Here is a 27451-nt window from a genome sequence, read left to right on the forward strand (position 1 = left end):
TAGTCAACATCAAAGAACATTTCGAAGTAAATTTAAAATTTTATGTAATAAATGGATGGACTTACGAATAAAATGAGGGATTCAACGAAGTCAGACTATATAAATTATTTATTTCAAAAGAAACTATATAAATTATTGAGCACAAAAAATCATATAAAAATAATTTTATGGGACCGATTTGTTATTCTAATTCACGAAAAAAATATTAATTTTCAAATTTAAAAATATTAAATTTTATTATAGATATCAGTTTCACAAATACAGATCCGAGACAGTCGAGATAGACTTTTTGTCGTCGGCTGTTTATCCATCCCCCAATATGATATTTTAATAATGATTGCTTTTTGCAGCGATCTTTCGAAGAGAAGTTTGACCCCTTCAAACTCTTTCCTTTCACACCATTTTCTTAAAATTCCAAAGATCAATATATACTTTTCAACTGCTTCATTATTCTATTCTCCCGCCAGCCATCGATTTTTAACTACCTATTTCATCATCATTCTTGCTCAATTTGATGCAGGTTTGCTTGCATATAATTACAAAGCACATACAGCAGCAGTATTTTATACGTATACATACGTATAAAAGGCAGTTTAAGGTGGTCGGGAGACGGGATTTCTGGTGTCTGAATTTATCCCATTTCATACTTCTTTGATGGGTTTTTTCCTTAGAAGAAGGGTCTGTAAGAAGGCAGATTTCTTGAGAATCTTTTTCGTCAGTTTCTGTGCATTGTTTGTTTTCACATCTGTTGCTCAACTTCTGCCTGAAGATGAAGGTACACTGTTTAAATTGCTAACAAAAATCCTTTCCTTTTTAGTGAAGTTGTGCGTATATGAAGGTGTTATTTATTTAACTTTACATTCCAAGTACCGTTCGTGACGGATGAAAAGGGAATAGGGGTGTTCATGGATTTTTTGAACTTTAATTGATTCACGAAATTTGTAGTTTTTTATTATGAAAAATTGCTTTTTTGGTCCAGCACAAATGTTTGTCGCTTTATTTCAGTTCTTTATATTTTTAAATTTCAGTTTTAGTAAGTTATTTTGTCATTTCAGTTCATTATATTTTTATTTCAGTTCTTTATATTTTTAGATTTCAGTTTTAGTAAGTTATTTTGCTATTTCAGTTCATTATATTTTCAGATTTCAGATTTAGTTGGATATCATTATTTTTTGGCCAATTTTAGTCCATTTTAAGATGTGACGCTGACATGGCACCAATTCAGTGCTGACGTTGAGCTGACGTGTACATTTTCGAATAAAAAGGATCGAAATTGCCAAAAATCGGAACATGTAGAACTAAAACTGAAATATGAAAATATAGAATACCAAAATCGCAAAATGACAAACATGACCAAATTTGTCTTTTTATTATTGAGTATGTGTATACAGTTGATTCTTAGCAATAATATGAAGGTATATGACTGGTGTACATCCACATCTAATCTGTATTGTAATAGAGGCGTTTCTTGTTTTTCTGAATTTTATAGCATCATAAGGATGAAAAGATTGTAAACACACAACGATTATAACAAATAATGGATTATTTTCTCATCAAATTATTTTTTCCATGAAATTTCTGAGTATAAAGTGGAAATTTCTTGCTTTTATCATAAAATTGCACGTTTTGTTGAAAAAGAATAAGATCCTTGACGAATTATTGATACATTACTTTGTGCGATGCTTGTGGTTTTTCCTAATTCTTGTCACCAATCGGTTCGTGCCTCGTTTTCGTGATCTCCAAGATGCCATTTCATTAGATGTTAATTTCCAGAGCTCCTCTTTTAAATTCACGCAAGTATACGTATACAGATGAATTGACTCGTGACTTTATGGTTAATTGTTTGACTGTCATTTACAGTGCAAATTCTTCAAACAATATCTTCAAAACTACGCAACACGCACTGGAATGTCAGTCGAAGCTCTTGTACTGACGCTAGCAATGGATTTAACGTGACATATGTGCCTCGAATCATATACAGCGGTGTGGCTTGCGACTGTTCTTTCGATGGCAACACGACATGCCATGTCACTAACATGTAAGCTTTTGATTTCATACCCATCGGCATTTGATCATCTAACATATATGTCACAACAGATCAGATAGTTGGCCATCTTTATCTGTTAAGAAGTGATGTTGAGTCCATAAGCTAGTGAATGTTGTCTTAAATTGACACACGCATTCTAGAGCTCAAGGATTGCAGATTGTATGTTTGTTGAATCAAAGAGCAAACACAAATATATATGACTAAAGTAATCCTCGATATCGTTTAGATAACTGAGAAGCATGCATACCTGGCTCATGTTTTGAGTTTCTGGAATCCTCTGAAGAAATTCTCATAACTTCAATTTCAAATCCAAATATTTGTTTTGCATTTACAGCCAGTTGAAGGGTCTCAACTTGACCGGAACTTTGCCAGAGGAATTTGCAAATCTAACTTATCTCCGAGAAATGTAAGGAGAAGCTTCTATTTTCAGGTCATTTCATTGCTGTAACGCAAATGCATTGTGAAAGAAGACTTATATTTCGCTTCTTTATCGTTACAGAGATCTCACTCGAAATTACATCAATGGAACAATTCCGCCAAGTTTCGGGCAGCTTCGTTTAACTATATTGTAAGTTGCATCTTCTCCTCCTTTCAGAAAACAAAAGACAAAATAGTGGAAGCTATAGCCTAGATATAGTATATTGTTATGATAACTACTGGTTATCGTATCTTCTATAATTATAGGTCGATTCTTGGAAACCGTATAAGTGGTTCAATTCCGGAGGAAATTGGCAACATTACCTCACTTGAAGACCTGTAAGTTATGATTCATGAATAGTATGTCAATCGTAGAAGAAAATAGATTTGTATTTCATTGCACATTGTTACCTCTGCTCCAGGGTGTTGGAGGATAATCTGCTCGGAGGAAATCTCCCAATAAACCTTGGAAGCTTAAGCAACTTGAAAAGAATGTAAGATTTTTTGTCATAATTAAGATTGATTATGTAATTAAAACCGGCAAGTCTTGGGTTTACTTTTTCTTTTCTTTTTTTGCATCTTTCTTGAATCCTATGCTTGTTTTGAACATAAATTGGTCTCTTACGTTGAAAATTTCTGTTGCAGCTTGTTTTCTGCAAACAACTTCACGGGGACTATACCAGAAACATATGGAAAACTAAGGAACTTGACAAATTTGTAAGTGATGATTTTGGAGTGCACTGGATTTAGCCACAGTACCTTGGCTATGAGGCATTGAGTTATGCAGTTATATGGCCATTGGCCAGAAACCATAAGAATCCGTGCTTCGTCTTTTACTTTAAGCCAGCCATTTAGAGAGTGTTCACAGCCTCTAAAATTCTAAAATAAAGTGATTATGGATTTTTTCTTTTTTCCAAGAGAGTCATCACGACCTGAGCTAGGATTGCGACTTTTCTTCGAAATCTATACGAGTATCTGAAACTTTCATTACATGGTTTTCAGTAGGATCGATGGGAGCAGTTTATCTGGAAAGATACCTGATTTTATAGGAAACTGGACCAAACTTGACAGACTGTGAGTATCTGAGTTATACCATTGATTCTCTTTCTTCCCTAATTATTGTCTATTGAGAACAGCAACATGTGTTATCTTATCTTTATTACAAGCCATATTTAATTCTTGTAGAGATTTGCAAGGTACGGGAATGGAGGGTCCAATACCTGCTACGATATCTCAACTGAAAAACTTGACACAGCTGTAAGTTACGGTAGTCATTTAGAAAAACTTGCATGATTTCGCATAAATTTTCAACCAAATGAAGGGAGACGTCAAATTTGGTCAGCCATCAGTGCTCACTTAAATTTCGGTTATTGCTATTCTTTTTTTCAGGAGGATAACTGATCTTAAGGGAACGAGCATGACTTTCCCCAATTTGCAAGACACGCTATCCATGTCGGAATTGTAAGCATCTTATTCTTTTATTTTCTTTCATGTTTTCAAGAAATGTAGTGTCCTATGTCCATTTAGAGGGAATCTTATGTGGATGTACTGATGTCATAAAATCACTTGATGCAGGATATTAAGAAATTGCTCGATTACTGGTCCTATTCCACAATACTTGGCAAACATGAGTGAACTAAAAACAATGTAAGTCACATCTCTCTCTTATGTTTTCATGTTAAACTGGCACAAGAACTTGTCGAAATGAAGCAGCGTGCAATTTTTAATGTTTTTCAATAAAGATTATCTTGTTATGTTTTCCTTCTTTTTCTGGAGATACTTTACTAGGCTTATAAACGGAATATTTCTTTACAGAGATCTGACTTTCAACATGTTAAATGGTCAAGTACCGAATGAACTCGGGGGGCTAACTAAACTGGTTAACCTGTAAGTATCGTGTTCATGAAATATGGATCAGCGTGCATGGTTCTCTTGAATCTCCTCTCTTTATAGCTATGTTAAAAGCTCCATTCATGTTTCATCAACAAATTAAGATTTCAAGTTCTGTTCATAGGTTTTTGGGTCATAACTCGCTAACTGGAGAGATACATGGTTGGATTTTGAACAGCAAGCAGAATATGTAAGCATTTACCCTGCTTTGACTATCGTGTTATTAAATTTGATGCTAGTGTACCATTACTTGTTACCATGAAATCAGTTTCCCGCTCCCGCTCCCATTTTATTTAAGTCCGGCTATCTCTTGAGTTCTATTTATCATGCAGTGCTTTTTAGACTTTTATATGTATACTTACGCTTTTACGCCTCAAGTAATAAAAAGAAGGAAACAAGGAACTAACACGATGTATTTATGACCAATTTGACCTTAAAATATTGCAGGGATGTATCATACAACAATTTCACGCAAGCAGGTTCAGGTGGCTGCCAGTTCAACAATGTGTAAGTTTCTCTCTACAGATGCTTTTTTATGACATACGACATTGACGATAGAAAGAATGTGAAATTTATCTGTATCAATCCATTAAGTTGAATCTTTTGATGATTGCTGCTTCAATATGCTTGGACTTTCACAGGAACTTAGTTGCCAGTCATTCGGCTTCAGCTCCCGAAACGTATGTTCTCGTATCTTCCTTCAAGAGTTTTATTTTTTTTCCAAAGTTTAAATCCTCCTTATCTCTGGCACTTCTTATGTTGACAGAGTATCTTGGTGTTTGAAGCCGGACCTCCCTTGCCCTAGAAACGCTAATCGTAAAGGCTTCTTCTACCTTAGATATTTGATTAATATGTGGCTATAAACATGGGTAATCATCCTTTTCTGAACCTGCAGTTCATTCTTTGTTCATAAATTGTGGAGGAGGAAGGACCACCTATCAAGGCGATGAATATGAGGAGAACACGAGCCCTAGTGGCCCTTCGCACTTTGAATCCAATGACAGACGGGCTTATAGCAGTACAGGGCGGTACATGAATAACGATAATGCTAATTTTATTGCAAGGAGTTTTTCTCCCATGGTAGAAGCAGATGCAGAATTTTACCAAACGGCTCGTCTTTCACCTTCTTCACTCAAATTTTATGGACTTTGCTTGCGCCAAGGTAGCTACAGAGTACGTCTTCATTTTGCTGAAATAATGTATTCTGATGACAACACGTTTAGCAGCCTCGGAAGAAGGGTCTTTGATGTAGCTATCCAAGTAAGTGAATCCATGAAGGATACTTAACATATGATTATTCTTTACATTTTTTGATCGATAGTATCAACTTCCCTCACTTCTGTGCTAATTATATTGCATAGTAACAGAAATGTGATGTTTGGGTGGTTGTACTGATAGAGAACCGACATCAACATGCTTGAACCTAATAGGAAACTAGGGATATAAATCTAGACAACTCCGGTGAAAACTGAATACTGAAATTATAACAAAACCCAAGAACTCAAAGATCGCTTCAATTCGTGTTTTGACCTGTTACCTATAACCGAGATAGGAACCAAAACAACAAAAGGAAATGACGCCATGAAGCTTAAACTCACAAAGAACTTGTCTTGAAAACCTAAGGATGATCGGTCGATGAACAAAACAAAGTTGAAAACTTTGATAAACTCAATTTTTAGTGTTCCATGTGTAACTGAAAATAACAAGCACAAAGTTCACAATATGTATAAAAAGTGATGATTTCCTTTTATTGAAAATGAAATAGAGTATTTATAGACAACCGATCCTACTTCCACTAGGTAATAATGAAACCTAAACAACTAGGAAACTTTTTAAATAAGGACACCTAAACAAATACGAAACTCTCTAAGGGACACCTAAACAACTAGGAAACTTTTTAAATAAGGACACCTAAAACTAAAAGAAATAAACACGATCGAAGCCCATAAACTAACAAATTAGGCCTTCAACTAAATTAAATAATTAAACAAGCCCAATGATAAAATAAATTAAACTTCAAACCATAATCTTTCAGTTTCTTGAATTTCTTCGAATTGTCAATCTATTGATCTGAAGTTTCTTTCATCTTGAATTTATAAAAATCAAGACACTTGAATGTTCCACCGTTAATTTGCTTGTTGGTCATAGTTATGACCGCATCATGTACAAATAACAGTTTTCTGTCATATATTGTTATCATTAGATATATGTTTCATTAAGATAGTGATTGCTCAATCCTAAAATTACTACAAAGCTAAAGTAATGTGTCCAATCTCATAATAGTCGCAAGTTAGTACAATCATTCAAATGAGGGTTGTTGAGTATATCAATTGAACCTACTTACGCGGTGTGTTTGCCTGCATGACACATGGTGAAATGCGGCACTTGTACTATCACCATGAACTGTAGTTTTTAGTATAATGGTAGACACTTGATGCTATAATTTTATTCCTTCTCTTGTTAATCAAGCTACATGTATAATTTAGTAGAGAAGGCATTTAGATCACTTTATCTGGATTTGATATATTGATATTTGATTATCATTCAATATTAATTGGAATTCCTTTTCAGGGGAATGTGGTTTTGACGGACTTTGATATTGCAAAAGAAGCCAAAGGTGTTAGAAAAGGAATATACAGGGAATTTAATGTCCTTGTTAATGGTAGCACTCTAGAGATCCACTTGTACTGGACTGGGAAGGGAACCACTGCCATTCCCGATAGAGGTGTATATGGGCCCTTAATATCTGCAATTGCAGTTACACCAAGTAATATCTTATCCATAATCACTTGCTTCCCAAATTGACATTCTTCTCGACTGCCTCATGACAAGACACTTTTTTTTGTGCAGATTTTGATGTCAGTACGGGGGGGCTTTCAGTGGGAGCCATCACTGGGATTGTCATTTCCTCTTGTGCAGTTGTGTTGTTGGTTTTATTTGTTCTCTGGAAGAAAGGGTGTTTTGGAGGAAAAGATGCTCAAGAAAATGGTAAAATTTTCAAGCTTCTAAGAATTTATCCTAGTTTAAATTGGTTTTTTGCAATCAGCTGTGAAACAAACTTAGACCTTGGTGACTTACCAAATATACTATAATCTCTCGGTACAGAACTTAAAGCACTTGATCTACAGACGGGATATTTTTCTCTCAGACAGATAAAAGCTGCTACAAACAACTTTGATAATGCTAACAAGATAGGTGAAGGAGGATTTGGTCCTGTCTACAAAGTATGTTGGCATAAACTTCTATCTTCTCTCACTCTCTTTTAATTCAAAGCAAGCTCTATTTATTCCTGAAGTTTATTTGAACAAATTTATGGAACATGGGATTATGGTAAAGCATAAAGCTTCTTTTCTATTAGATTTTCAGGCAATATGGCGTGTTGGCATGTAAGTTTTTATGAAATCATTCTGTCTATTTTAGGGTATACTATCCGATGGTACGGTCATCGCAGTTAAGCAGCTCTCTTCCAAGTCGAAGCAAGGAAACCGAGAGTTTGTGAATGAAATAGGAATGATTTCTGCTCTTCAACACCCCAACCTTGTCAAGCTCTATGGGTGCTGCATAGAAGGAAACCAACTGCTACTAATATATGAGTACCTCGAAAACAACTGTCTTGCTCGAGCACTTTTTGGTAAATATTCTTCCCTATCCCTTGACCGTTCTACAACATGCCACAAATTTTCTCATGCTGGGCTTATTACTCCTGGTTTCCTTATTTAGGTAGCGAGAAACAACGATTAAACCTGAACTGGCCCACTAGACAAAAGATATGCATAGGAATAGCTAGAGGTCTAGCATATCTTCACGAAGAATCAAGGTTGAAAATCGTCCACAGAGATATCAAGGCTACAAATGTTCTTCTGGATAAGGATCTAAATGCTAAGATATCAGACTTTGGTTTGGCTAAGCTCGATGAAGAAGAGAACACACATATTAGCACAAGAATTGCTGGAACAGTGTATGCCATTTTCCCTTGATTCTTTTCTTGATTTATGAGTCTTCTAAAGATATGTATTAGTTTTTTGTTTCTTCTTGTACGTAAAATGCGAGCATTCAAATTATGAGGAAAGCTGGGACTCTTGTGAATCTTTCCAAGAAAAATTAGCCATGCCATTGGATCATGCGGCTTGAAAACTTGAATTCATGGATTTCTAATGATCTTTGTATCAGATGAAGAGTTGTAACATTTTTTGTTATGTTTTCAGAGGTTATATGGCTCCTGAGTATGCAATGAGAGGCTATTTGACAGACAAAGCAGATGTCTACAGTTTTGGAATAGTTGCACTAGAAATTGTCAGTGGCAAGAGTAACACTAATTACAGGCCAAAAGAGGAGTTTGTGTACCTTCTCGATTGGGTAAGATTTTGCTCAATTTCTTGTTCTCAAGTTAGCTGAAACTATGTGTGGAGCACAATTGATCTTGTAGGTATTTGTGCCAATAATCGAAATATAGGTCTGATTCGCAAAATTACTATAAACTCTTCTAATAATGCCACAAGTCTTTATTCCATAAGCAGTATCGGAACCAAGAGAAAAACTCAACTCTTAGCACTGACAAAACTTCTATTCTTTTGGATTTCATGGTATCAATCTTCAACTTAGATTATTGGGTACTCTCTCTGTTTTTTGGATAAATATAATTTGTCTTCAGATGTTATGTTTCATATAGGTTCCGTACCAATAATAATAAAGAAGGTAAGTAACACAATTACATGTTAAAGAGACTAGGTCGCCTTTACCGGTAGATGAATGAACAAGAGTTGGCGGTTCCGTTTATCTTGAATAATAAATCTTTATACATGATTGGGTATTAGTCAAATCCGATAATAGGCATTTGAAAAACTTTAACTCAATAGTCGAAGACTTGTATGATGTATCTCAATGACAATCACTTGGTCCTACATCAATAATGCAAGATCACCTTCAAAGTTCAAATGGACAACAATCCTTTTATTTCTCACTTACATTTGTATCTATTTGTTCAAATGTTAGGCTTATGTCCAACAAGAGCAAGGAAATCTCTTGGAACTAGTGGACCCAAGTCTTGAATCAAACTACTCCAAAGAAGAAGCATTGAGGATGTTAAACTTGGCACTTTTGTGTGCCAACCCTTCTCCAACACTGAGACCAACCATGTCCTCTGTGGTTAGCATGCTCGAAGGCCAAATCCCAGTTCAAGCACCATTGGTGAAGCGTGGACCAATGGATTCAGATATCAGATTCAAAGCTTTGGAGGTACTGTCGCAGGATAGCCAGACGAGGGCGTCAACTATATCTGCGGATGGTAGAGAACATAGAGGTTTTTCAATGGATGGTCCATGGATTGATTCCACAAACTCAGTTTCTAGTAGAGATTATGATAGCAAGGATCATTCTTCTGCGAAACTTATTTCTGATGTTTGAAATGCACATTTTTCGGTTGAATAATTTGGTTGGCGCGTTGCAAATTATGGGTCATGTAAATGAAATCTTTCCATTTTTTAATGTCGTGTTACTTGTGTTGTATATGACATCATACATCATCACTTTTTGATCAAGTTGTAATATTGATTAGCAAGAGTTTGTTTTTGTTTTTGGGGGAACTCCATTTGTATCATCTTACATAGAAATGTGGTGGAGCTAATTACGCTCGTTTCTTAATTTTTAAAATTAAAGAGTCCTACAATTTATTTTCCAATATCATTATCTTCATCACTATTACAATGATAATGATAAAAGAAAAAAATGGGTTTGCATTATAAGGTGTAAAATTTCATGCAAAGAAAATTCCCTGTGCGCGCACACATGTGTGTTAGCAAAGAAAAAAATGGGTTTGCATTATTGTTAAGGTGTAAAATTTCATGCAAAGAAAATTCCCTGTGCGCGCACACGTGTGTTAGCAAATCAAGAACCAGCGCAAGTTTCTAATAATGTTTAGCTTATGCAATGATGGTGATTTTTGTTACTGTTTTAACAGAAATAGAAGTATAGAACATGAATAAGTTATGGATAGAAGACGCCAAGATGATAACAGAGATGATAATCAACTGAATTACCTACAATGGGGTTCTAGGAAAGCTTCGGGTCACAGTTTTACTAAGATTTATGATCTCCTTCAGTAGTCGACTAACAGAATCCTTAATTTCCTTTGGAATTGCCAGCTGCTGAGGTAATGATTCCATAGCATACAAAACAAGGACCCTGATCACGTCAGGCAAACTTAACTTGGTAGCACCATTCCAAGCTCTTTCATCAGCCCGCTTGCACCATTGTTTCATTCTGCACTTTTGGCAAACCTGAAACGAGCACCTTGTGCTGTTAACATTTGACAACAGGTTTTAATGGTACACATCATAAGCAACAAGGCAATTGTTAAAGCATTGAAGGAGACTAGCCTCATGTTCTTCAATTTCGAAGAATCTGCGCAAATTCTTGGCCGCATTAACACTCTTATACCCAAAGGATGGACACCCAAAAAGAGCTATCGATTTCAGATCACCTGCAGACAACCATCTGGCATACGAATCCAGTGAACATTACAAGAATTTACTATGAATATGCTTTCCTGAAAGAAAATAATCAGACATCTTTTTTTCAACTAGCCAGACTCTTTAGCAAATAAACTTAATTCCTTGAATTATTATATCTTTCCAAGCAATAACAGGAAAAGAAAATAAATCATTGCAATAGGTCGTAGTAATGAAGAGAGAAACCAGATTCGGGGGATTCGACCTAAAAATGCATTCACATATTGGCATATTGCACACAATGATCTATCTTGCAGTAGTAAACAATGAGCTATTCAGATTCAAGATTAAAAACTCCTCAGGGCTAATCCTTCCGATTCACCTCACCGAACTTAGCCGGCTTTAATGGTTCCTCGTCTACACAATCTGATAAAAAAGATTATTAAATCTCTCTATTAACAGTCACCACTCACCCGTGAATAGCATTGGATGACCAAGTTCAATTCTTGATTAAAGCAGCATGACAACTATTAAAAATTCGGATAGAAGGACATAAAAGAATTTGGTCTGACAACTTTGAGTAAGAAGCCATGATTGCAGGTAAAAGTAAGCAACTAAGCATCTTTGGACCTTACTTGGCGATTTCCTGGTGATCTTTTCCAAACTCTACAGCCGCAAACTTCAAGAACTCACGGGAATAACCAACCCGAAAACAAGTGGAATCAAACCTATTTTCTGGCATTAAATTCGCGCCATCGAAGTATCCTTTCAAGTACAGATGGTATGCTAACATCTGCATATCAGAAGATAGTTCCTTATGAACAATCTGATTCTTGTTTCCCAAGTACATCTTCTTCTTATCACGAAACAAATCCCACAAGTTCCTTTTAGCCGCAGAACTCACACTTGACTCGTTTTCATGTCTTCCATTACACAAACTCGTCACTTCTTCCTCCAAATTTCCCAGTTCTTCATTCACTCCATGTGTTTCTTCACAGACCCTTTCAAATTCAATTTCTAAAAATTCAATCTTTTCCGATAGCCGAACATCTTCTTTAAAGAAAACCCGCGATGCTTTGTCATTTCCCAGGCTCTTCTCTACGGAATTTCCCGATTTTGTGGACACATACTGAGTCGAAAGCGAAAAGGGCCCCCATGAAATTGAAGAAGAGAAAAAGGGCGAGTTGGAATTGGAAAAATTCGAAGAGGAGAAGAGAAGGGAATTGTTTTGCGGAAGGTACTTGAGTTTGAGCGGCGAACTGAAATGGCCATTGCCGATGATTCTTTTTAGCAAAATCATCCACACCGTGTTTTTGCATCCCTTTGCCCCACAGGCCACAACATACATATTTTCAGTGCTCGTAAAATAGCAAAATAACCCCTTAAAAAAGATCCCACAAGTAAGCATGTTATTGTGAAATGGAGCAAAATTTATTTTGGTATACAAATTATTAATAAAATATTAAATTGATATATGCTATGAAATTGAACTATATAAGGTTATTTTAAAAAAGATCCCACAAATTTATTTTAAATAAATTAAATAAACAACAATCAACTAAAAATTATTCAAAATATTATTAATACAATAAATATCATCTTATAATTAAAATACATAATCTAAATACAAATATAAATAGAACTAAATTATCTAATGAAAATTTGGTTTTTTTTTTCTCGATTCGTTTCGACATATAATATGAAATCAAACAATATAAGTTTCAATTTTAAGATTTATAAATATATGAACTAAAAAAATTCGATTTGGGACTAAAATGAAAATTAATCGTTGCAGAACTAAAAATGAAAAAATGCAAATTACGGGACTAAAAATGCAAATTCAGTTCTAGCAAGACTAAAAATGAAAAATAATGCAAGTTATAGGACTAAATATGAAAATAAGTGTTAACATGACTGAAAATGAAAAAAAAAATAATAATTCAAGTCACCGGACTTAAAATGTAAATTTATTGTTAACAGAACCAAATAAAAAAAAAAGTGCAAATTTAATGACCAAAATTGTAATTTTTCCAACATCATCAACATCAATACATCAATACAACATGCCCATAGGGGCATAGGCGAGTTGGTAAGGCCTGAGGTGACGGGGAAAGAAATTTCCCAACGTTGCGGGTTCGATCCTCGTGTGGAGCATATTCCCTGCTGAAATATTGCGGGTATGCTCTGGGGATTGGGCCATGTGCTCCCTTCTTCAGGTCTCTGCCGCTCGTGCACATCCCTCGATTTACCCTCCGCATGAGCCAATGGGCTGGAGTACCCTTCGGGGTCAATCCTTTTATAAATACATCAATACAACATGCTGATACTTGATTCTTGAACTTTAGACATACGATCGAGTAGTAGCATTTCATCACCGACAAACGCATAACATTCGCCGTCGAGGGCATGTTTCCAGCCAACGTTTGTCAAACTTACCGAAATACCCTCAAATATTTACTCTGTTCCCTTCGCAATAGTTTTCGTATTCGTTCTCCCTCTACAGTCGGTACATAGTACTAACCCAACAAGACAAACGTGTTCAAACAAATAACAAATAAAGAACTTGTGGTCGTTTTCAATGTCCCCAGTCATCAGCACTGTTTACCATCGATCGAGTAACTTCTCTTTTTTGTCTTGTTTTCTTTCGAATTTTTTTTGGCTCGAAATTAATCCTACACCATTTTTGTTTTTCCCTTGAAACTTGCAAGGGCCAAAGCACATTCAGTACTCTGACTCACTCCACGGGGCCTGAAATTTAATTCTGAGCTAAATAGTTGCTTGTTTCTCTCTTCCAAACTATTCTGAAAGTTCATCACTGTTTGAAGATTCTGAACCATAACAAAGGTACGTAGACTTTGCTCTTTTGTTGCCTCACTGACTTGTTACCCATCCAAAATGAGGAGTTTCTTTCAAATGCAAGTGTTGTGAAATTTTAAAGTTATTTTAGGAAACTTCCCGTTATGCTGTTGCCTCTTTTTTGTATTTCTTTATTTCCCATTTTGTACCATTATTACATTCTTCAATCAAGACCTCATACGGCATATCATGAAATGGTGTAGTACTTGATTTTATATAGACAAGTTCTCTGGGTTTTTGGGGTTCTTGCGGAGTCGTTTCCATTTTGAGGTTGAAGCTTTCGTAATGCCCTGTGAAGATTCAAACTTTATTTGTTCTTCTTTTTGGAGTATTCGGGTACGATACATAAACAAAAAACAAGCTTACTGGAGATAATAGCAATTAATGGATTGAACCGGCTGCTGTGAACGGAAATCTTGATTTATCATCTCGTTTCTCAGAGGTTTTTCTGGAAAGGTGAAATCTTGAAAATTTTAGTAAATGCTTGCATTATTACAATCAAACGCTCTTCAATGTCGCATGATTCGAGGTGTGAATAGTGAATGTGGGGTCAAGAACTTTGCGGTGTTCAATTTATTTTCTGGCGTTTTGTTTTATGTCCGTTGGATCTCTGTGCGGCGTGGGCTGGAGTTACGCATTTGGTGTCTTTTCAGTGCAGGTCAAAAATAGTGTCTTTGAAATGGGTAATCGCTGAGAGGGCCCCTTTCAGATTTTCTTTCTGTAGAGGGATACCTGCTGACATGAGATAAATGCGGGCTTATCAACATTTATTTTCACCCTCTATAACATACTTTTTGAATTAACTTTTTACTGCTCCTGAGCTTCGAAAAATGCGCGATTTTTCTATGCTACACATGTAGTTTAGCATTGCTAAACGAGAGAGGGGTTTATAGTTCTAAAATTGTTGTGCTGATATCATAGGAGGTTGGTTAGCCGCCGGCTCAGTCGTGCTCGGTCGGCTTCCATTCCTGTGAGCGTAGGAATCCAATGAAATATGTTAAGACCTGATTGTGCTGGTCAATTATTGATGGTTGTTAACTTGTTTTGTCCAATTATGCTCTTGTTCTTTATCAGCTTTGAACTAGACTAATTTAATTGATGCAAAGGGCTGCCATGGAGGGTGGGCCGAGAGACTGTGATCATCATTCATCCTCTTGAAATAATTATATGACATTTTTCAATTGAACTGCCCATACATATGGGACTCATCTTTCCCCCAGAACGACATCTTGAGACCTGTGGCAATCACACCATTTTCAAGTCACGGCTGGCCGTTCTTTATCTTCCTGTCGTTGTGGGATGTGCGTTCTCGTATTGTTTATTTTTTATACCCCCCCAATGTCATGAACTGGTACCATTTACACCTGTGCTTTTATCCATTATTGATGGGAGATGTTGAGAGACAACTGCTTGGTGTTCAAATTTGAAGCTGTGGCTTTTAGCGTATTACTCGCGGTTGTCTTCATTCCGCGCTGGTACCAACTACCAATAGATGCTCCAGTTAAGTGATCTGTGACCATGAGAAAGACACATTAACCAAGGAAGAGGGAGATCCAATAAGGCTTTGTTAGGAACTTTAACGTGATACAATTTATTCATAGATAAAGATATAGTAGGCGATAAAACACAATCATATGGGGGAGGATCCATATAGCGAGCTCGCTTAGTGGGATGAAGGCTTGTTGTAGTTGTATCCATTTAGGAAAGCACTTGTACTGAAATGCACGATCGTTTATGCTAACAGAACTCCGAGCAATCATATATCTAACATCTGATCTCATTTCAGTATGTCATTTGGTTTGATTATTAAATTTATGTGCATTCTTTTTCCTCCCATGAACTTCTGTTTATCTTTCCCCTTTGTTGACATTGAACCTCAAAATGGTGAAAGCAAAAGAATTTTCATTTGTTTTTAGTGGCTCAATTTAAGCCTCAGAGTTTACAGGTTTTCTATTTGTTGAAACACGATCGTATACATCTTAATCATGGTAATCATTTTCTTTCATAACCACCCGCTAAATCCGTGCACTCTTTTTCATCATTGGTTGTATTAACTTGAATGTTAAAGCCATTTTATATATTTTATTCAGAAAGAGTTATAATCGTTCACCATTTTCTTGATTCAGATGGAGTCAGTTAAATGTTCTGCAGCCCCAAGTGAGAGTCAGTTGTCACACGCTTTAGGCAAGGTTTTGCACATTCGAGCTGTGACAGGAATAGCTCCCGATGATGGAATCCAAGATACTAAATACCATGGAAAGATAACGAAAGATCAAACGAAAAGTTTCCTAATACCATCCTTCAATGATCATGAACTCGAGGAACTGAAGGGCAGAGTAGTTAAAGAAGCTTTTCTTGCGAAGCTATTTGCTGGCATATCTTCTGTCAAAGCTGCATATGCTCAGTTACAATTTGCTCAGTTTCCTTATGATGCGGATGGGATTCAATCTGCGGATCAAACAGTTGTTTTAGAGCTAAAGAATTTGTGTCAATTGATGCAATCTTACTCGAAGAAACAGCTAAACAAGATGTCCCCAGATATCAATTTGCTACTAACTGAGATTCAGGAGCAGAGAAGTCAGCTGAAAACTTGTGAATTTATGAGCAAGACGTTTAAGTCTCAGCTTAAACTTAAAGGCTCCGAGATAACCTTTCTCAAACAGAAATTGACTGAAGCCAGTAAGTATAACAAGTTACTAGAGAAGAGACTAATCTCAATTGAACAGTTGATGATACCCAAAAGTATTCCGCTATCTTGCTTAAATCCGAGCCATTTTATCACTTATTCTCGGCAAGCTTTAAAATCTATCCAAGCATTTACTCGTTCGTTAATTAAGGAGATGGAATCTGCGAGCTGGGATTTAGATGCTGCAGCTGGTCTAGTTGAACCAGGAATTTCCTTTTGGAAACCGAGTCATAAAAGTTTTGCTTTTGAATCCTTTGTATGTCGAGAGATGTTTGATGGTTTCAACTACCGAGATTTTTGCACCCCAAACGAGTCCTTGCTCGAGCTTGAGGATTGTCCCACCCAGTATCTTGACCGATTTATGGAGATGAAGTCTGCGAAACTGGTAGATTACTTAGCTTGGAAGCCTAGATCAAAATTTGCGACATTTTTCCGCATAAAATACTTCAAACTCATAAATCCAAAGATGGAAGCGTATCTTTTTGGGAATATGGATCAGGGGAACTTGGTTGATTCTGGTGAAATCCCAGAAACGCCTTTCTTCTCGGCATTCAGTGAAATGGTGAAACATGTTTGGCTTCTACATTGCCTCGCGTTATCTTTTGATCCTAAGGTCTCAATCTTTCAAGCCAAAAAGGGATGTCGTTTTTCTGAAGTTTACATGGAAAGTTTGAACGACGAGGTTTTCTTGTTGTCTGATGGCCTCCTGGAAACCGATCCACAGGTCGGTTTCACAGTTTTTCCAGGATTCATAATCAGTAAGACCGTCATTCAATGTCAAGTATATCTCTGTTGATCGTGAGCTCGGGTTGATACACCGTCTTTGTTAGATGCTGCATGGCTTTTATTAATTGTTTTCAAGTTGGAGGTCGTGACTTGATCATCTTTTGTCCCTCCAAAAAGGAAAAAAAACAATTAACCATTGATCGAAAATGATTGCCTAGTTTTACTTGAATTTGCTGTTTTCAGTTGAATAGGGAAGTTTATACTCTAGCAACTCCTCTCTAGACTAGATCTCGTGTGTCCATCAGTATTTTTTTGGTTTTACACTTTGATGGTGGCGCGAACATCTTGTACAAACTCACCGAGAGTCAGAACTCCTTCATAGAATAGATGGTTAATTGTACAAATAGCAACTTTTGTTTCTTTTAGTACCCTATTTTGGTAATCAAATTTTAGATAATACTTGCCAGTTGCCATGGATTAAGGATGCATGAAATAAAAACCAATGAGCTAGGTGACTCTCTCTATCTCAAATAGATAAATACACTGCGTCACGTACGACCCATTCGAAAAACGTGTTCAAGAAACGAATTATGAGCATAGGAAATGACATGTTTAGGTAGTGTTCGAAAGAGTTTTTTGGAAACACTTTTCAGCTTTTTTTTAATAAAATTTCACAAAATTTCAATAAGAACAAGCTGAGAATTACTTCTTAAGATATCTCCAAACCACTACCATAATTATTTAGATTTTCACACAAAGTTCACATTTACCAAAGAAGCAATTTATTCTGCTTAATAAGAAGTTTCAGCAGTGAAGAGAGATGTGCTCCGAGCTCATGCAGAAGCGTTTGTTTGAAATTAAAATTCATTCCATTTGTGCATGCAAAGGACATGATTTACGCATAGCATCTGATAAATCTGTTTCTTCTTGCTCTGTGTTGGATCCCGAAACTGGTCGTCCTTTCAGCAGCCCCGCGAAAAGCTCCGCCGGGTCGTAGTAAATCTCTACATCTTCTGCCCTCAGAGACTCGTCGACCTATAAATATTCCATATGCACGAGTTCAAGTAGTACTTTCTTAGAAGCAATCCCAAACAAGGTTCAAATACATGAATATATATGTAGTAGAAATTAACTTACTTTGAGTATTCCGACTCCGTAAAACTGGACCAGTTCACCGGTGGGAGCATGGCCTTTGAAGGGACCTTCGAAGTAACCCCAATGCCTGAACTTGAAAGTGATCACCGGCGGGCCCGAGTACACACCCATCACTTCCCAGGCGAAACCGCGGGGAAGGGCCGACCGGAAGACGTCGTGGGACGACTCGAAGCTCTCCTCTTCAGCTTTGTAGTACTTGAATTCTTCCGGCATTGAACTTTTCAACAATGCATTGTAGCTACCCACCTTGAGTGTTTCTTCGGCTGATAGGCCCTCTCTCCCTATTTAGAAATTAGGTGCATATATATATATTTTAATAACGATATTTAAAATTCTAAATTATTGCTCATTTTGTTCCTGAAATTAAATATAAGTATAATATTTATTATTATTATTAATATTAATTTAGGTCTCGTTGAACCTGAAACATCATAAATTATATAGCAAACCATGTATTGATCATTCTCGATAGATCGGCTCAAAAATTTCAACTGGGTAGCTAGCTTACTAGCTTATATATATGTGTGTACAGTGTATACACATGCACTCGTCATTTTCATTTAATATTTTTCAAATCATTTTCAATTTTTTTCTTGAACAAAAAAAAAATCAAAAAAATTATAATTGTTTATAGTTTTATAAAAAAAATTATTAAAGTTATTTTTATATTGTGGACACATATCACGTGTGTGTACGGTGTATCACAATTACAAGTATGAGTATATACATATATAATACAGTGAAGGAAGTGTCGTGTATATTTAGTAAGTTCCCCTAAAAGTCAGCGAAGAAATTAATGCCAACTGCATGATAACCACTTGTTAATAATATCACCAGTCTGCCTGAAATTAAAATAACAAATCTATCCGACCTTATCAAGAACATACGTACGAAAATCTCAAATATATATAAAATAAGAACATACGTACGTACGAAAATCTCAAATATATATAAAATCTCAAATGTATAATCCAGTTTTTATATTTAATTTACACTTCGTCTAAATATAAATGTCACCTCGATCCTGTCCCAAGTATATTCTTACCAATTAATAATCTGCCCCATCCTTAAATACATTAATTATTTTCAACAAGTTTTTTTTTTCATCCTATTGCATAAAGAAAATGAATTTATTTATTTATTTTTCTAAAATTTACTTTTTCATTAACTTTCTACCCTCATTGTTGAAATCATTAACTGATTTTAACATTCATCGAATAAGAATAAAATGAATTAATTATAGATTTCTTTGTAAAATATATTTTTTTCAATTACCGCATCCTATTGTGCAAGAAATTCATGTATGACTGCTAAAACTCGATAGTCTGTAACAATCCCTATATAAAAAAAATATACATAAAACGTCTAAAACACAATACTGCGTTTTAGCAGTTGCCCACGGGTTTCCTACATAGGGTGAAGAGATAAAAACATTATATATATTAATTTAATTTTTTTTTAAAAATTTCATGGTGCTTATTTGTCCATGGAATTAGATGACGATGATATTAATTACCATTAACGATGAGGTTGAATTTGTGGGGATTGATGGTCTTGAAGTCTTGAACTCTTGTTTTGTGGGACAGCTCCATCTCCCATGACTTGATAGCATTCTGAACCACCTCTTCCAAAGATCCTTTTGCCCATTCCTACATCAACACGTATATATATAATTCACATGAGTGATGAGACAAAATTGATTTGTTTTTTTTTTAAGAAAAAAAAACAAATTTTTGCAAGGGAGATCAAAGTGATCCTGACAAGAAATATGCTCGAACAATCAAATAAACATGAAAGTAGTCATATAATAATTTTGTGGCCTTTGCGTTTCATCGATCGCGTGCTTATACGACGTCGTATATACCTTAGTCCGGCCCTCTTCGAAGAGCTTGTTGACAGCATCATATATGGGAGGGCCGCCATGTCTCCACTCTGTGGTATTTTGTGCTTCATCATGCAAGAAAGACCTGTATTTATCTGCTACCATTTCCATACCTCTTATTTCTTCTTTACTCGCCATGCCTGATCGATCTTGTGTGTGCTAGCTTATTCTTGCTGTTGCTTTGACAAATTAAGTTACAATGATATTGTGGTATATATATGTATAACACCTTATAAACAGGCACTGACGTGGATGTTTAATTTATCATGTGTGTGTGTATGGTAATATCACCATACCCAGGTGTAAAAGAGTGAGGTATCGTTTGATTTGGATAATAAGATAAATAATATAATGTGATAAAAAAAATAAATAAGAAATGATAGTTGATATAGTATTTGATTTGATTGATAGATTATAGTTTGTTTGATTTGATTGATTAAATTTTATATAAAATGATAAAATGACCATTTCGTCCTTTTAATAAATTAATAAAATATGAATAATATTATCTATAAAGGGTAATATAGTAATTTAAATTCAATGATTTGATTGATGTAAGAAAAATAATTAATAGATGGATAAATAATATGAAAAGAAGAACGTAGGATTGGATGAGATAAATTATACATAGATTAATAATACCTAAATCTATAATTCTGGTAAGCTTAAAGGAAATTATAGGCTTTGGATATTTTTGGTTACAAGAATTTATTTGAGGATCTCCTCAATTTGTTGTGGTACATTCAGGGGTGGATTGAACCGGGATTCAAAAGTACATGGGATTAGCTCTGCCCCGTATTAGACAATAATATGAGTAAAAATTCAGTTAAAATCGAACCAAAATTTCTAAAATTGAATTAAACGAATTTTTTTCTTTCGATAAAACGAACAGATCGAACTTTACTATAAAAACCAAAAAACTCAAACTAAAAAGAATCCATTATTTTGATCAATAACCAAATTAAGTGATCACTTTTAGAGTTTTTTTTTTTTTTTTAAAAAAATCAAGTTTTACTGAAAAAAATTTAGTTAAAAATTTAATTATATAAATTTAAATTTTGTTTATTAAAAACTATATTTTCAAGTCTAGTTATATTGTAAAATAAAATTTTATTAGAAAATTTAACAATATTAAATTTTTGTAGGTTTGTTCGGTAAACCAAAGTATTGTACTAAAATCAGAAACCAAAGCGACCTAACCAATATTTTTAAAATTTAAAACCGAACTTCTAAATAAACTGAATCGATTTTTCAGATTAATTCAACTCGGTAGGTTATTCTGATTGAAATTGGTAGTTTTTACTCATCCTAGACTGTAATTGATGTATGTCCTTAATATATCGATATATGCACTTGTAGTTTAAAAAACTTGATAATTTTTATTTCTTCATTTCCTGAGCTACTGACCGACGATTTCGATTGGAAAATTCTAGTAAGTGCACTAGGTCAAGTTATAATATAATTGGATTGAGTTCAAGTCAATCCCACCGAGACTATTGCTTAATTACTAAGATATGAATTATTTAATTTAATCTAGGCAAATCAAAATGAGGAGTTTTAATTTTATGAATTATTTAACTAATTAAAATAAAGTAAATTATTCTAAGGCAAATACTTTAATAAATTTAAAGAGCATAATAAATATAATTCAAGACGAATTCAAATTTTAAGAAAATGACCAGGAACGCACAACGGTACCAAACATCAATTATTGTCATGTGTTGGATTTAATCAAGCAAGAATTACCTACATTCACGATGAAATTCTCTATCATAATTATTAATTGATTTCTAGAATTAACAATCCTATTTTTATTTAACAGTCCAATTATTTCTAATTGAATTTAATTAAATAAAAAAGCATTTGCAACTATGGAATTTCAGCTTTCGCCTAAAATCACACACTGAAATTAAACCGAATACTATTTCTAGTCGATTTAACCATGCGTTGATTAATAATTTTTAAGCTAATTTAAATCTTTCTTTTTTAAGTCAAGATCAAACAACAAACATGCGATTAATTGACCAGATTAAAAACAAGAACTCTGTGTAAATATTAATCAATAAACATAAAATATATCAAAACATCAATCAATACAAAACATGAACAAAAATCAATAGTTTGGCCCTATCGTGGCCCCGATCAAAGGACGACTACTCCATAATATCAAAAATAGACAAAATTCTCATGTTTGAATTCATGACAAACAAAATAGAAGAAGAAGAATAAGAAAATTATCAGTGATGGTGCGCGTGTCTTGCTTGTGTTCTTCGCTTATTCTCTTCTCCAAGTTCTAGTCGTCGTTCCAAAAATTTGGCAAAAGTCCTTTCAAAGTTGTACTCTATTTTTCTTTTATATTCTTCCTCTCAAAAGGCATTATTTTCGTCCAGAATAAGTGTCCAATATTGCCCAAAATAACAGAGTTCTGAAATTTCCAAATTCTGCGCAATATTATTTTTCCAACTCTGCGACATGCACAGACCCCGGACATGGATCCGTGCATAGGTCCATGTATTTAAATTCAGTGCCAAACTTTTTACGAAGATGCATGGACTCTTATCAAGACCAGTGCACAGGGTCCGTGCATTAAACTGCTCTGAACAGTTCTTTCTTCGAAGGTGCACGTAACCTCTTCCAGAAATTGCACAGGGTCCGTGCATTAAACTTTCTTTAATTCTCATGGCTTTTTATGATTTTTTTCCTTATCTTCCGGCCAAATTCCAACGTGACATCACATTAATGTTTGACTTCTTATTCAATATTCAAGATTCCTCCAATTTCAGTCAAACCTACAAACAAAAAAAGTGTGACAATTTATGCACAAAACTAGGAATAAAAACACCAGATAAACACGAATACGACAAAATAGAGTGCCAAATAAGCTATAGAATTTGTGCTTATCAGTTACCTAACTAGAAAATTTCACTCATCCAAAATTTTACAACAGTCATTTTTCGAATCTCATAGTTATTCAGTTTTAGTTATTCTAACTAGAAAAATCGCAATACAACTCCAATAATAATTACAATGTCAATAATTTTCAAATATTTCAATCTTCAACCAATTGATTATTTTTCTCAAAATTCGTAACAATAGTTTTTAGGGTAAAAATTCAAACTTGAAAATTCATATATATTATAAGTCAATATTATCACAACTAAATATTCGACATAATTTTAGAGTTGTCGATTTTACATTAAAATCGTATAGTTTCAAATCTTACCACAATAAAGCAACCAAAAGATGTAATTGGGTGTTCTATTTTTTTTTATGGGGCTGATTTTTTTTTAAAAAAAATTAAAACTATTAATTTTTTTTTAAAAAAAAATGGATGGGACTAAAGCCCACCCTAGCCCAAGGGTGACTCCGTCCATGGGTACATGGTATAGCTTGTTGTCATAATTTTATATATTTTTTAAATTTCTCTGAAACCTCTTAAGAATTTAGAGAAATCTAGGATAATTTCTAAGAATTTAGAATCTTTAATCAATTTATTTATTTGGAGGGACAAATATGATTTATCTTTGAAGGATGAATCTCAAATGACATTTAAAACCCACTATAAATTTTTATTAAAATTGCATAACTTGATTTTGATTGGATTTGAAATCAAGCGAGTCCATAAATTTGAAATTAATATCACCTTCACACATCATCGTATACAAATCACCTTCACACATCATTTTAATTGATATTGATTCTCAAATATATAATATATGAAAATAGGAAGTTAACAGTTGGTTTTAATTGAATGCATGTAGATTGTCGGCTGCTCGTGTGAAAGTATAGGAACTAGTATATAATGAGACGGTCTCACGAATTTTTATTTTTATTTTTATTTATAATAAAAAATATTTTTTTAACATAAAAAATAATATTTTAAACATAAAATAATAATATTTTTTCATGGATAACCCAAATAAGACATTCGTCTTACAAAATTGAATCGTGAGACCGTCTCAGAGGAGTTTTTGTAAAGTTTATAATTCAAGTAAATTGATGTCACTTTTTGCAAATACTAACATCTCACCTGTCAGGATCGATTGTAACGACCCACGTCCTTCCACCGCATCCTTCCCCAGCCTATATCATGTCCTTTTATAGTATATTAGTTTTGGCAGGAACTTACTATTTTTGACAAAAACTCTGTTTTATATATATATATATATATATATATATATATATATATATATTTTATTATTTAATTTTATTAAATAACCAAGCTAAAAATAGGTAGAAATAATCTTTTGATGTTGCGTGGAGATGAAATAATTTCAAATTCATGGCTTACAAATGTATTCAAATCAATGTTCTAAAAAGCGGCCTAGGCGGTTTTTTTTAAAACCTAAATAATAAATAACTTGGAATATTCATAAGTTTCACTATAAAATATAATTTTTATGTATTATGGTTTTCAGTTTTTGTACGAAAATCTTATAAAATTTTAATAATAATAATAATAATAATAATAATAATAATAATAATAACAACAACAAAAACAACAACATAAATATTAATAGATATCAAGTCTTCATATGTAATATGAGATTTAATTTTTTGCTTGAATTTATTTTCTGTGCTTTTTCTTTCTTTCTGTGTTTGTTTCTCGCTTCGCGTCTCTCTTTTAGTTTTTTTATTTTTAATTTTTTTTAAAATAAAAAATAGTAACCGCCTAGACGGATTTCTGTCAGCCTAGGCGGCTTGGATGCTGCCTAGGCGGGAGATTAGGCGGGCAACACCTAGAGGCATAGCCTAGCAAAAAAGCGAAGCGAGGTGGTGGACAACCGCCTAGTGCCTAGGCGACGCCTTTTAGAACACTGATTCAAATATAAATTTGTTGTTTTGAGAAGTAACATCATAAACTTGAAATTCACCACATACGTGTTTATATAATATTTCATGTTAATTATGATGAATTTCAAGTTCAATCAATAAGTGCGTCATTGAAATTTATTATACTTTGTACGTATTACTACTATGTAAATAGAAAATTATGATTTGATATATTTTCATTGTTAATAATAAAATTATAAGGGAATTAATGTATTTCAAATCAAGATCTTCCCAAAAGTAACCTGAAATCTTTTAAAATTATCTCATTGATATATGCCAATATTTCTATTAGCATATGTGCGGCGCTCTGCAAATCGAGTGGCTAATTTTATTGCTACTTTTTCTATAATTTCCTTCTCGATCTCCCCAGTTTGTGTGGAAGCCTGGAGATTTTCCACTTTGGTTGATTTATTTTGTAATTCAGGACCTATTGAGTGATTGCTAAATTACAATAGGTTGCCTTCAAAAAAAAAACATGCATCAAGTTAATTATCATGGAAAGATATATTTTCAAAGTTCATTATACCTTCTTTTTTCAAAGTTCATTATCATGGAAATATATATTTTCAAGTGGATTAGTCTAAAGAAATCAATTAATTTGTTGTCATGGATTTGAAATCCTTGATCGTTTAACATAAAAATTCTTGTAAGACCATTTCACGGATTAATTTTATGAGACATATCTCGTACTTAATCCATGAAAAATATATTTTTTATGCTGAAAATTTATTTTTTATTATATCTATGGATTGGATCGACCCGTTCAAATGTAACCTAAACTTTTTTGGATCGACAAAATTGAATATATATTTATATTAATATTAAAGTTAAACCCCTTAGTTGTATGTTGGTGAAGTAGTAAAACTTATCATTTTTAATTCTCTTAATTTTCTCCCTTCAACCTGCTCATCTCTCAAACTTTCAATCAACCAACCAACCAAATAAAATTATTTATTGTTTAATTTAGTTATATATATATTTACATTTTTTACACTCCACTTTTTTGCTAAATTCACTTCATATATTTAATTATTTTTAAATCTAAATTGACAAGAATACACTTTCATGATTCTTCTATTTCATTTCATTTCATGTATACACATTAATTATGGAATGAATGTAAGCCATGGATTATATATATACATATACATATATATATATATATATATATATATATATATATATATATATATATATATAATCCATGGATATATATACATATATATAAACACACACAAAATGTCTAATGATCAACCGTACAATTTTAATAACTTAAGATATACTGTAAACAATATTCATTTGATGTGGATATATACATTAAATTTCAAAATCAACTTTCGGTCATTTTTATTGTGAAAAATAATTGCACGCAAACATATTAATTTTTTTGATAAATAAAAAATTGTTTTAAAATATAAATTCCTTTTAATAAGATATATAATGTAATTAATTGAAATTTTTTAACCTTTTGAAGTTGTTTGGATCAACCGATTATCATTAGGCCAAAAACTATAGTTGTTTTCTCTGGCTAACGTAGTTTGCAGGCTATTGTGTTAGTTCGGGGGTTTATCCAGTGCGCACAGAAGGTAGCGGCTGCGGGTTCCCACGTCACAAAAAAACTATAGTTGTTAGTCAATGCACAACTTAATTTATTTATACTTGTGGTAGCGCAGATGAGTCGTGTTGTTAAGCCCATGAGTACGAGGAGAAGCATGACTTACTGCTGGTGCTGTCTCATATCCCTTTGAGATCAATATTATCTTTTTCCTACTGTCGACCTTAGCTTGTCCCCAACAGAGACAGTATTACCCGTTAAGATCTGATGTCTCTATTTTACGGTCCACCTAGCTTGCCAATCAGATCAAGCAACGCAACGTCAGCAGTTTGACGCACTAAAACTTTCCAGAAGGTCACTCATCCTAATATTACTCTCACTCATGCATGCTTAACACAACATAAATTATAATAAAATTATAAGAATATATTGTAAATATTAAAGTATAAGGATGAAATATCAAGTCATTCGAAAAATATAATAATAATAATAATAATAATAATAATAATAATAATAATAATAATAATAATAATAATAATAATAATAATAATAATAATAAAAACAAAACAAAACAAAAAAAGCAAAGTAAAGCAAAACAAAACAAAAGTGACGATTAATTTAATAATTGTTAATTTGTATTTTTGTTTTTTCAATTTTTGTATATTTTTCTACATTTAATGTTCTAAGCAACTTATTTTAGGAATCGAGATCATCATTAATATTAGTCAAAAGAGAATAATCAGTAAAAGGATATCATTGTCAATACATACTATAAAAAATAAAGATGGGGCATATTTAATTAAATTGGAATGTAATTAAATATCACTCATCATAATGTGTGTGTGTGTGTGCGTGTGCGCGTGCGCTCATGTAATGTATTATGTGCATTGTGCGTTGACGACTAAGTATATACATAATAATTTTTGAACTAGTCTACCGCATAGGGTCTATCCAGTAT

The 27451-nt window shown here is 33.7% G+C and overlaps 4 protein-coding genes across 4 annotated transcripts; 2 read left to right on the forward strand and 2 right to left on the reverse strand.

Moving 5' to 3' along the window:
- The first annotated feature begins 291 nt into the window (after positions 1–291).
- On the forward strand, positions 292–9859 carry LOC140887730 (probable LRR receptor-like serine/threonine-protein kinase At1g53440). The gene is made up of 24 exons (XM_073295169.1): positions 292–775; positions 1861–2038; positions 2382–2453; positions 2547–2615; positions 2732–2803; positions 2887–2958; positions 3110–3181; positions 3467–3538; positions 3650–3721; positions 3854–3925; positions 4040–4111; positions 4280–4351; positions 4479–4544; positions 4802–4861; positions 4996–5034; positions 5121–5170; positions 5250–5614; positions 6926–7121; positions 7205–7342; positions 7460–7578; positions 7775–7985; positions 8075–8312; positions 8560–8710; positions 9347–9859. Exons 1-24 carry the CDS (start codon positions 655–657, stop codon positions 9755–9757), a joined length of 3060 nt encoding a protein of 1019 aa, XP_073151270.1. The 5' UTR covers positions 292–654; the 3' UTR covers positions 9758–9859.
- Positions 9860–10002: 143 nt separating this feature from the next.
- LOC140887731 (uncharacterized) lies at positions 10003–12162 on the reverse strand. The gene is made up of 3 exons (XM_073295170.1): positions 11436–12162; positions 10729–10846; positions 10003–10629 (listed from the first exon to the last, which is right to left on the reverse strand). The coding sequence occupies exons 1-3, from the start codon at positions 12146–12148 to the stop codon at positions 10390–10392; spliced, it is 1071 nt and encodes a 356-aa protein (XP_073151271.1). The 5' UTR covers positions 12149–12162; the 3' UTR covers positions 10003–10389.
- A 1353-nt stretch (positions 12163–13515) lies between these two features.
- On the forward strand, positions 13516–17423 carry LOC140892903 (protein GRAVITROPIC IN THE LIGHT 1-like). The gene is made up of 2 exons (XM_073301940.1): positions 13516–13644; positions 15783–17423. The coding sequence occupies exon 2, from the start codon at positions 15783–15785 to the stop codon at positions 17136–17138; it is 1356 nt and encodes a 451-aa protein (XP_073158041.1). The 5' UTR covers positions 13516–13644; the 3' UTR covers positions 17139–17423.
- Positions 17424–17693: 270 nt separating this feature from the next.
- On the reverse strand, positions 17694–20308 carry LOC140892017 (pathogen-related protein). The gene is made up of 4 exons (XM_073300743.1): positions 20088–20308; positions 19740–19872; positions 18206–18504; positions 17694–18103 (listed from the first exon to the last, which is right to left on the reverse strand). The coding sequence occupies exons 1-4, from the start codon at positions 20241–20243 to the stop codon at positions 17933–17935; spliced, it is 759 nt and encodes a 252-aa protein (XP_073156844.1). The 5' UTR covers positions 20244–20308; the 3' UTR covers positions 17694–17932.
- Positions 20309–27451: the final 7143 nt, after the last annotated feature.

Source organism: Henckelia pumila, chromosome 3 (genome assembly GCF_033568475.1).
Source record: "Henckelia pumila isolate YLH828 chromosome 3, ASM3356847v2, whole genome shotgun sequence".
NCBI lineage: Eukaryota > Viridiplantae > Streptophyta > Magnoliopsida > Lamiales > Gesneriaceae > Henckelia > Henckelia pumila.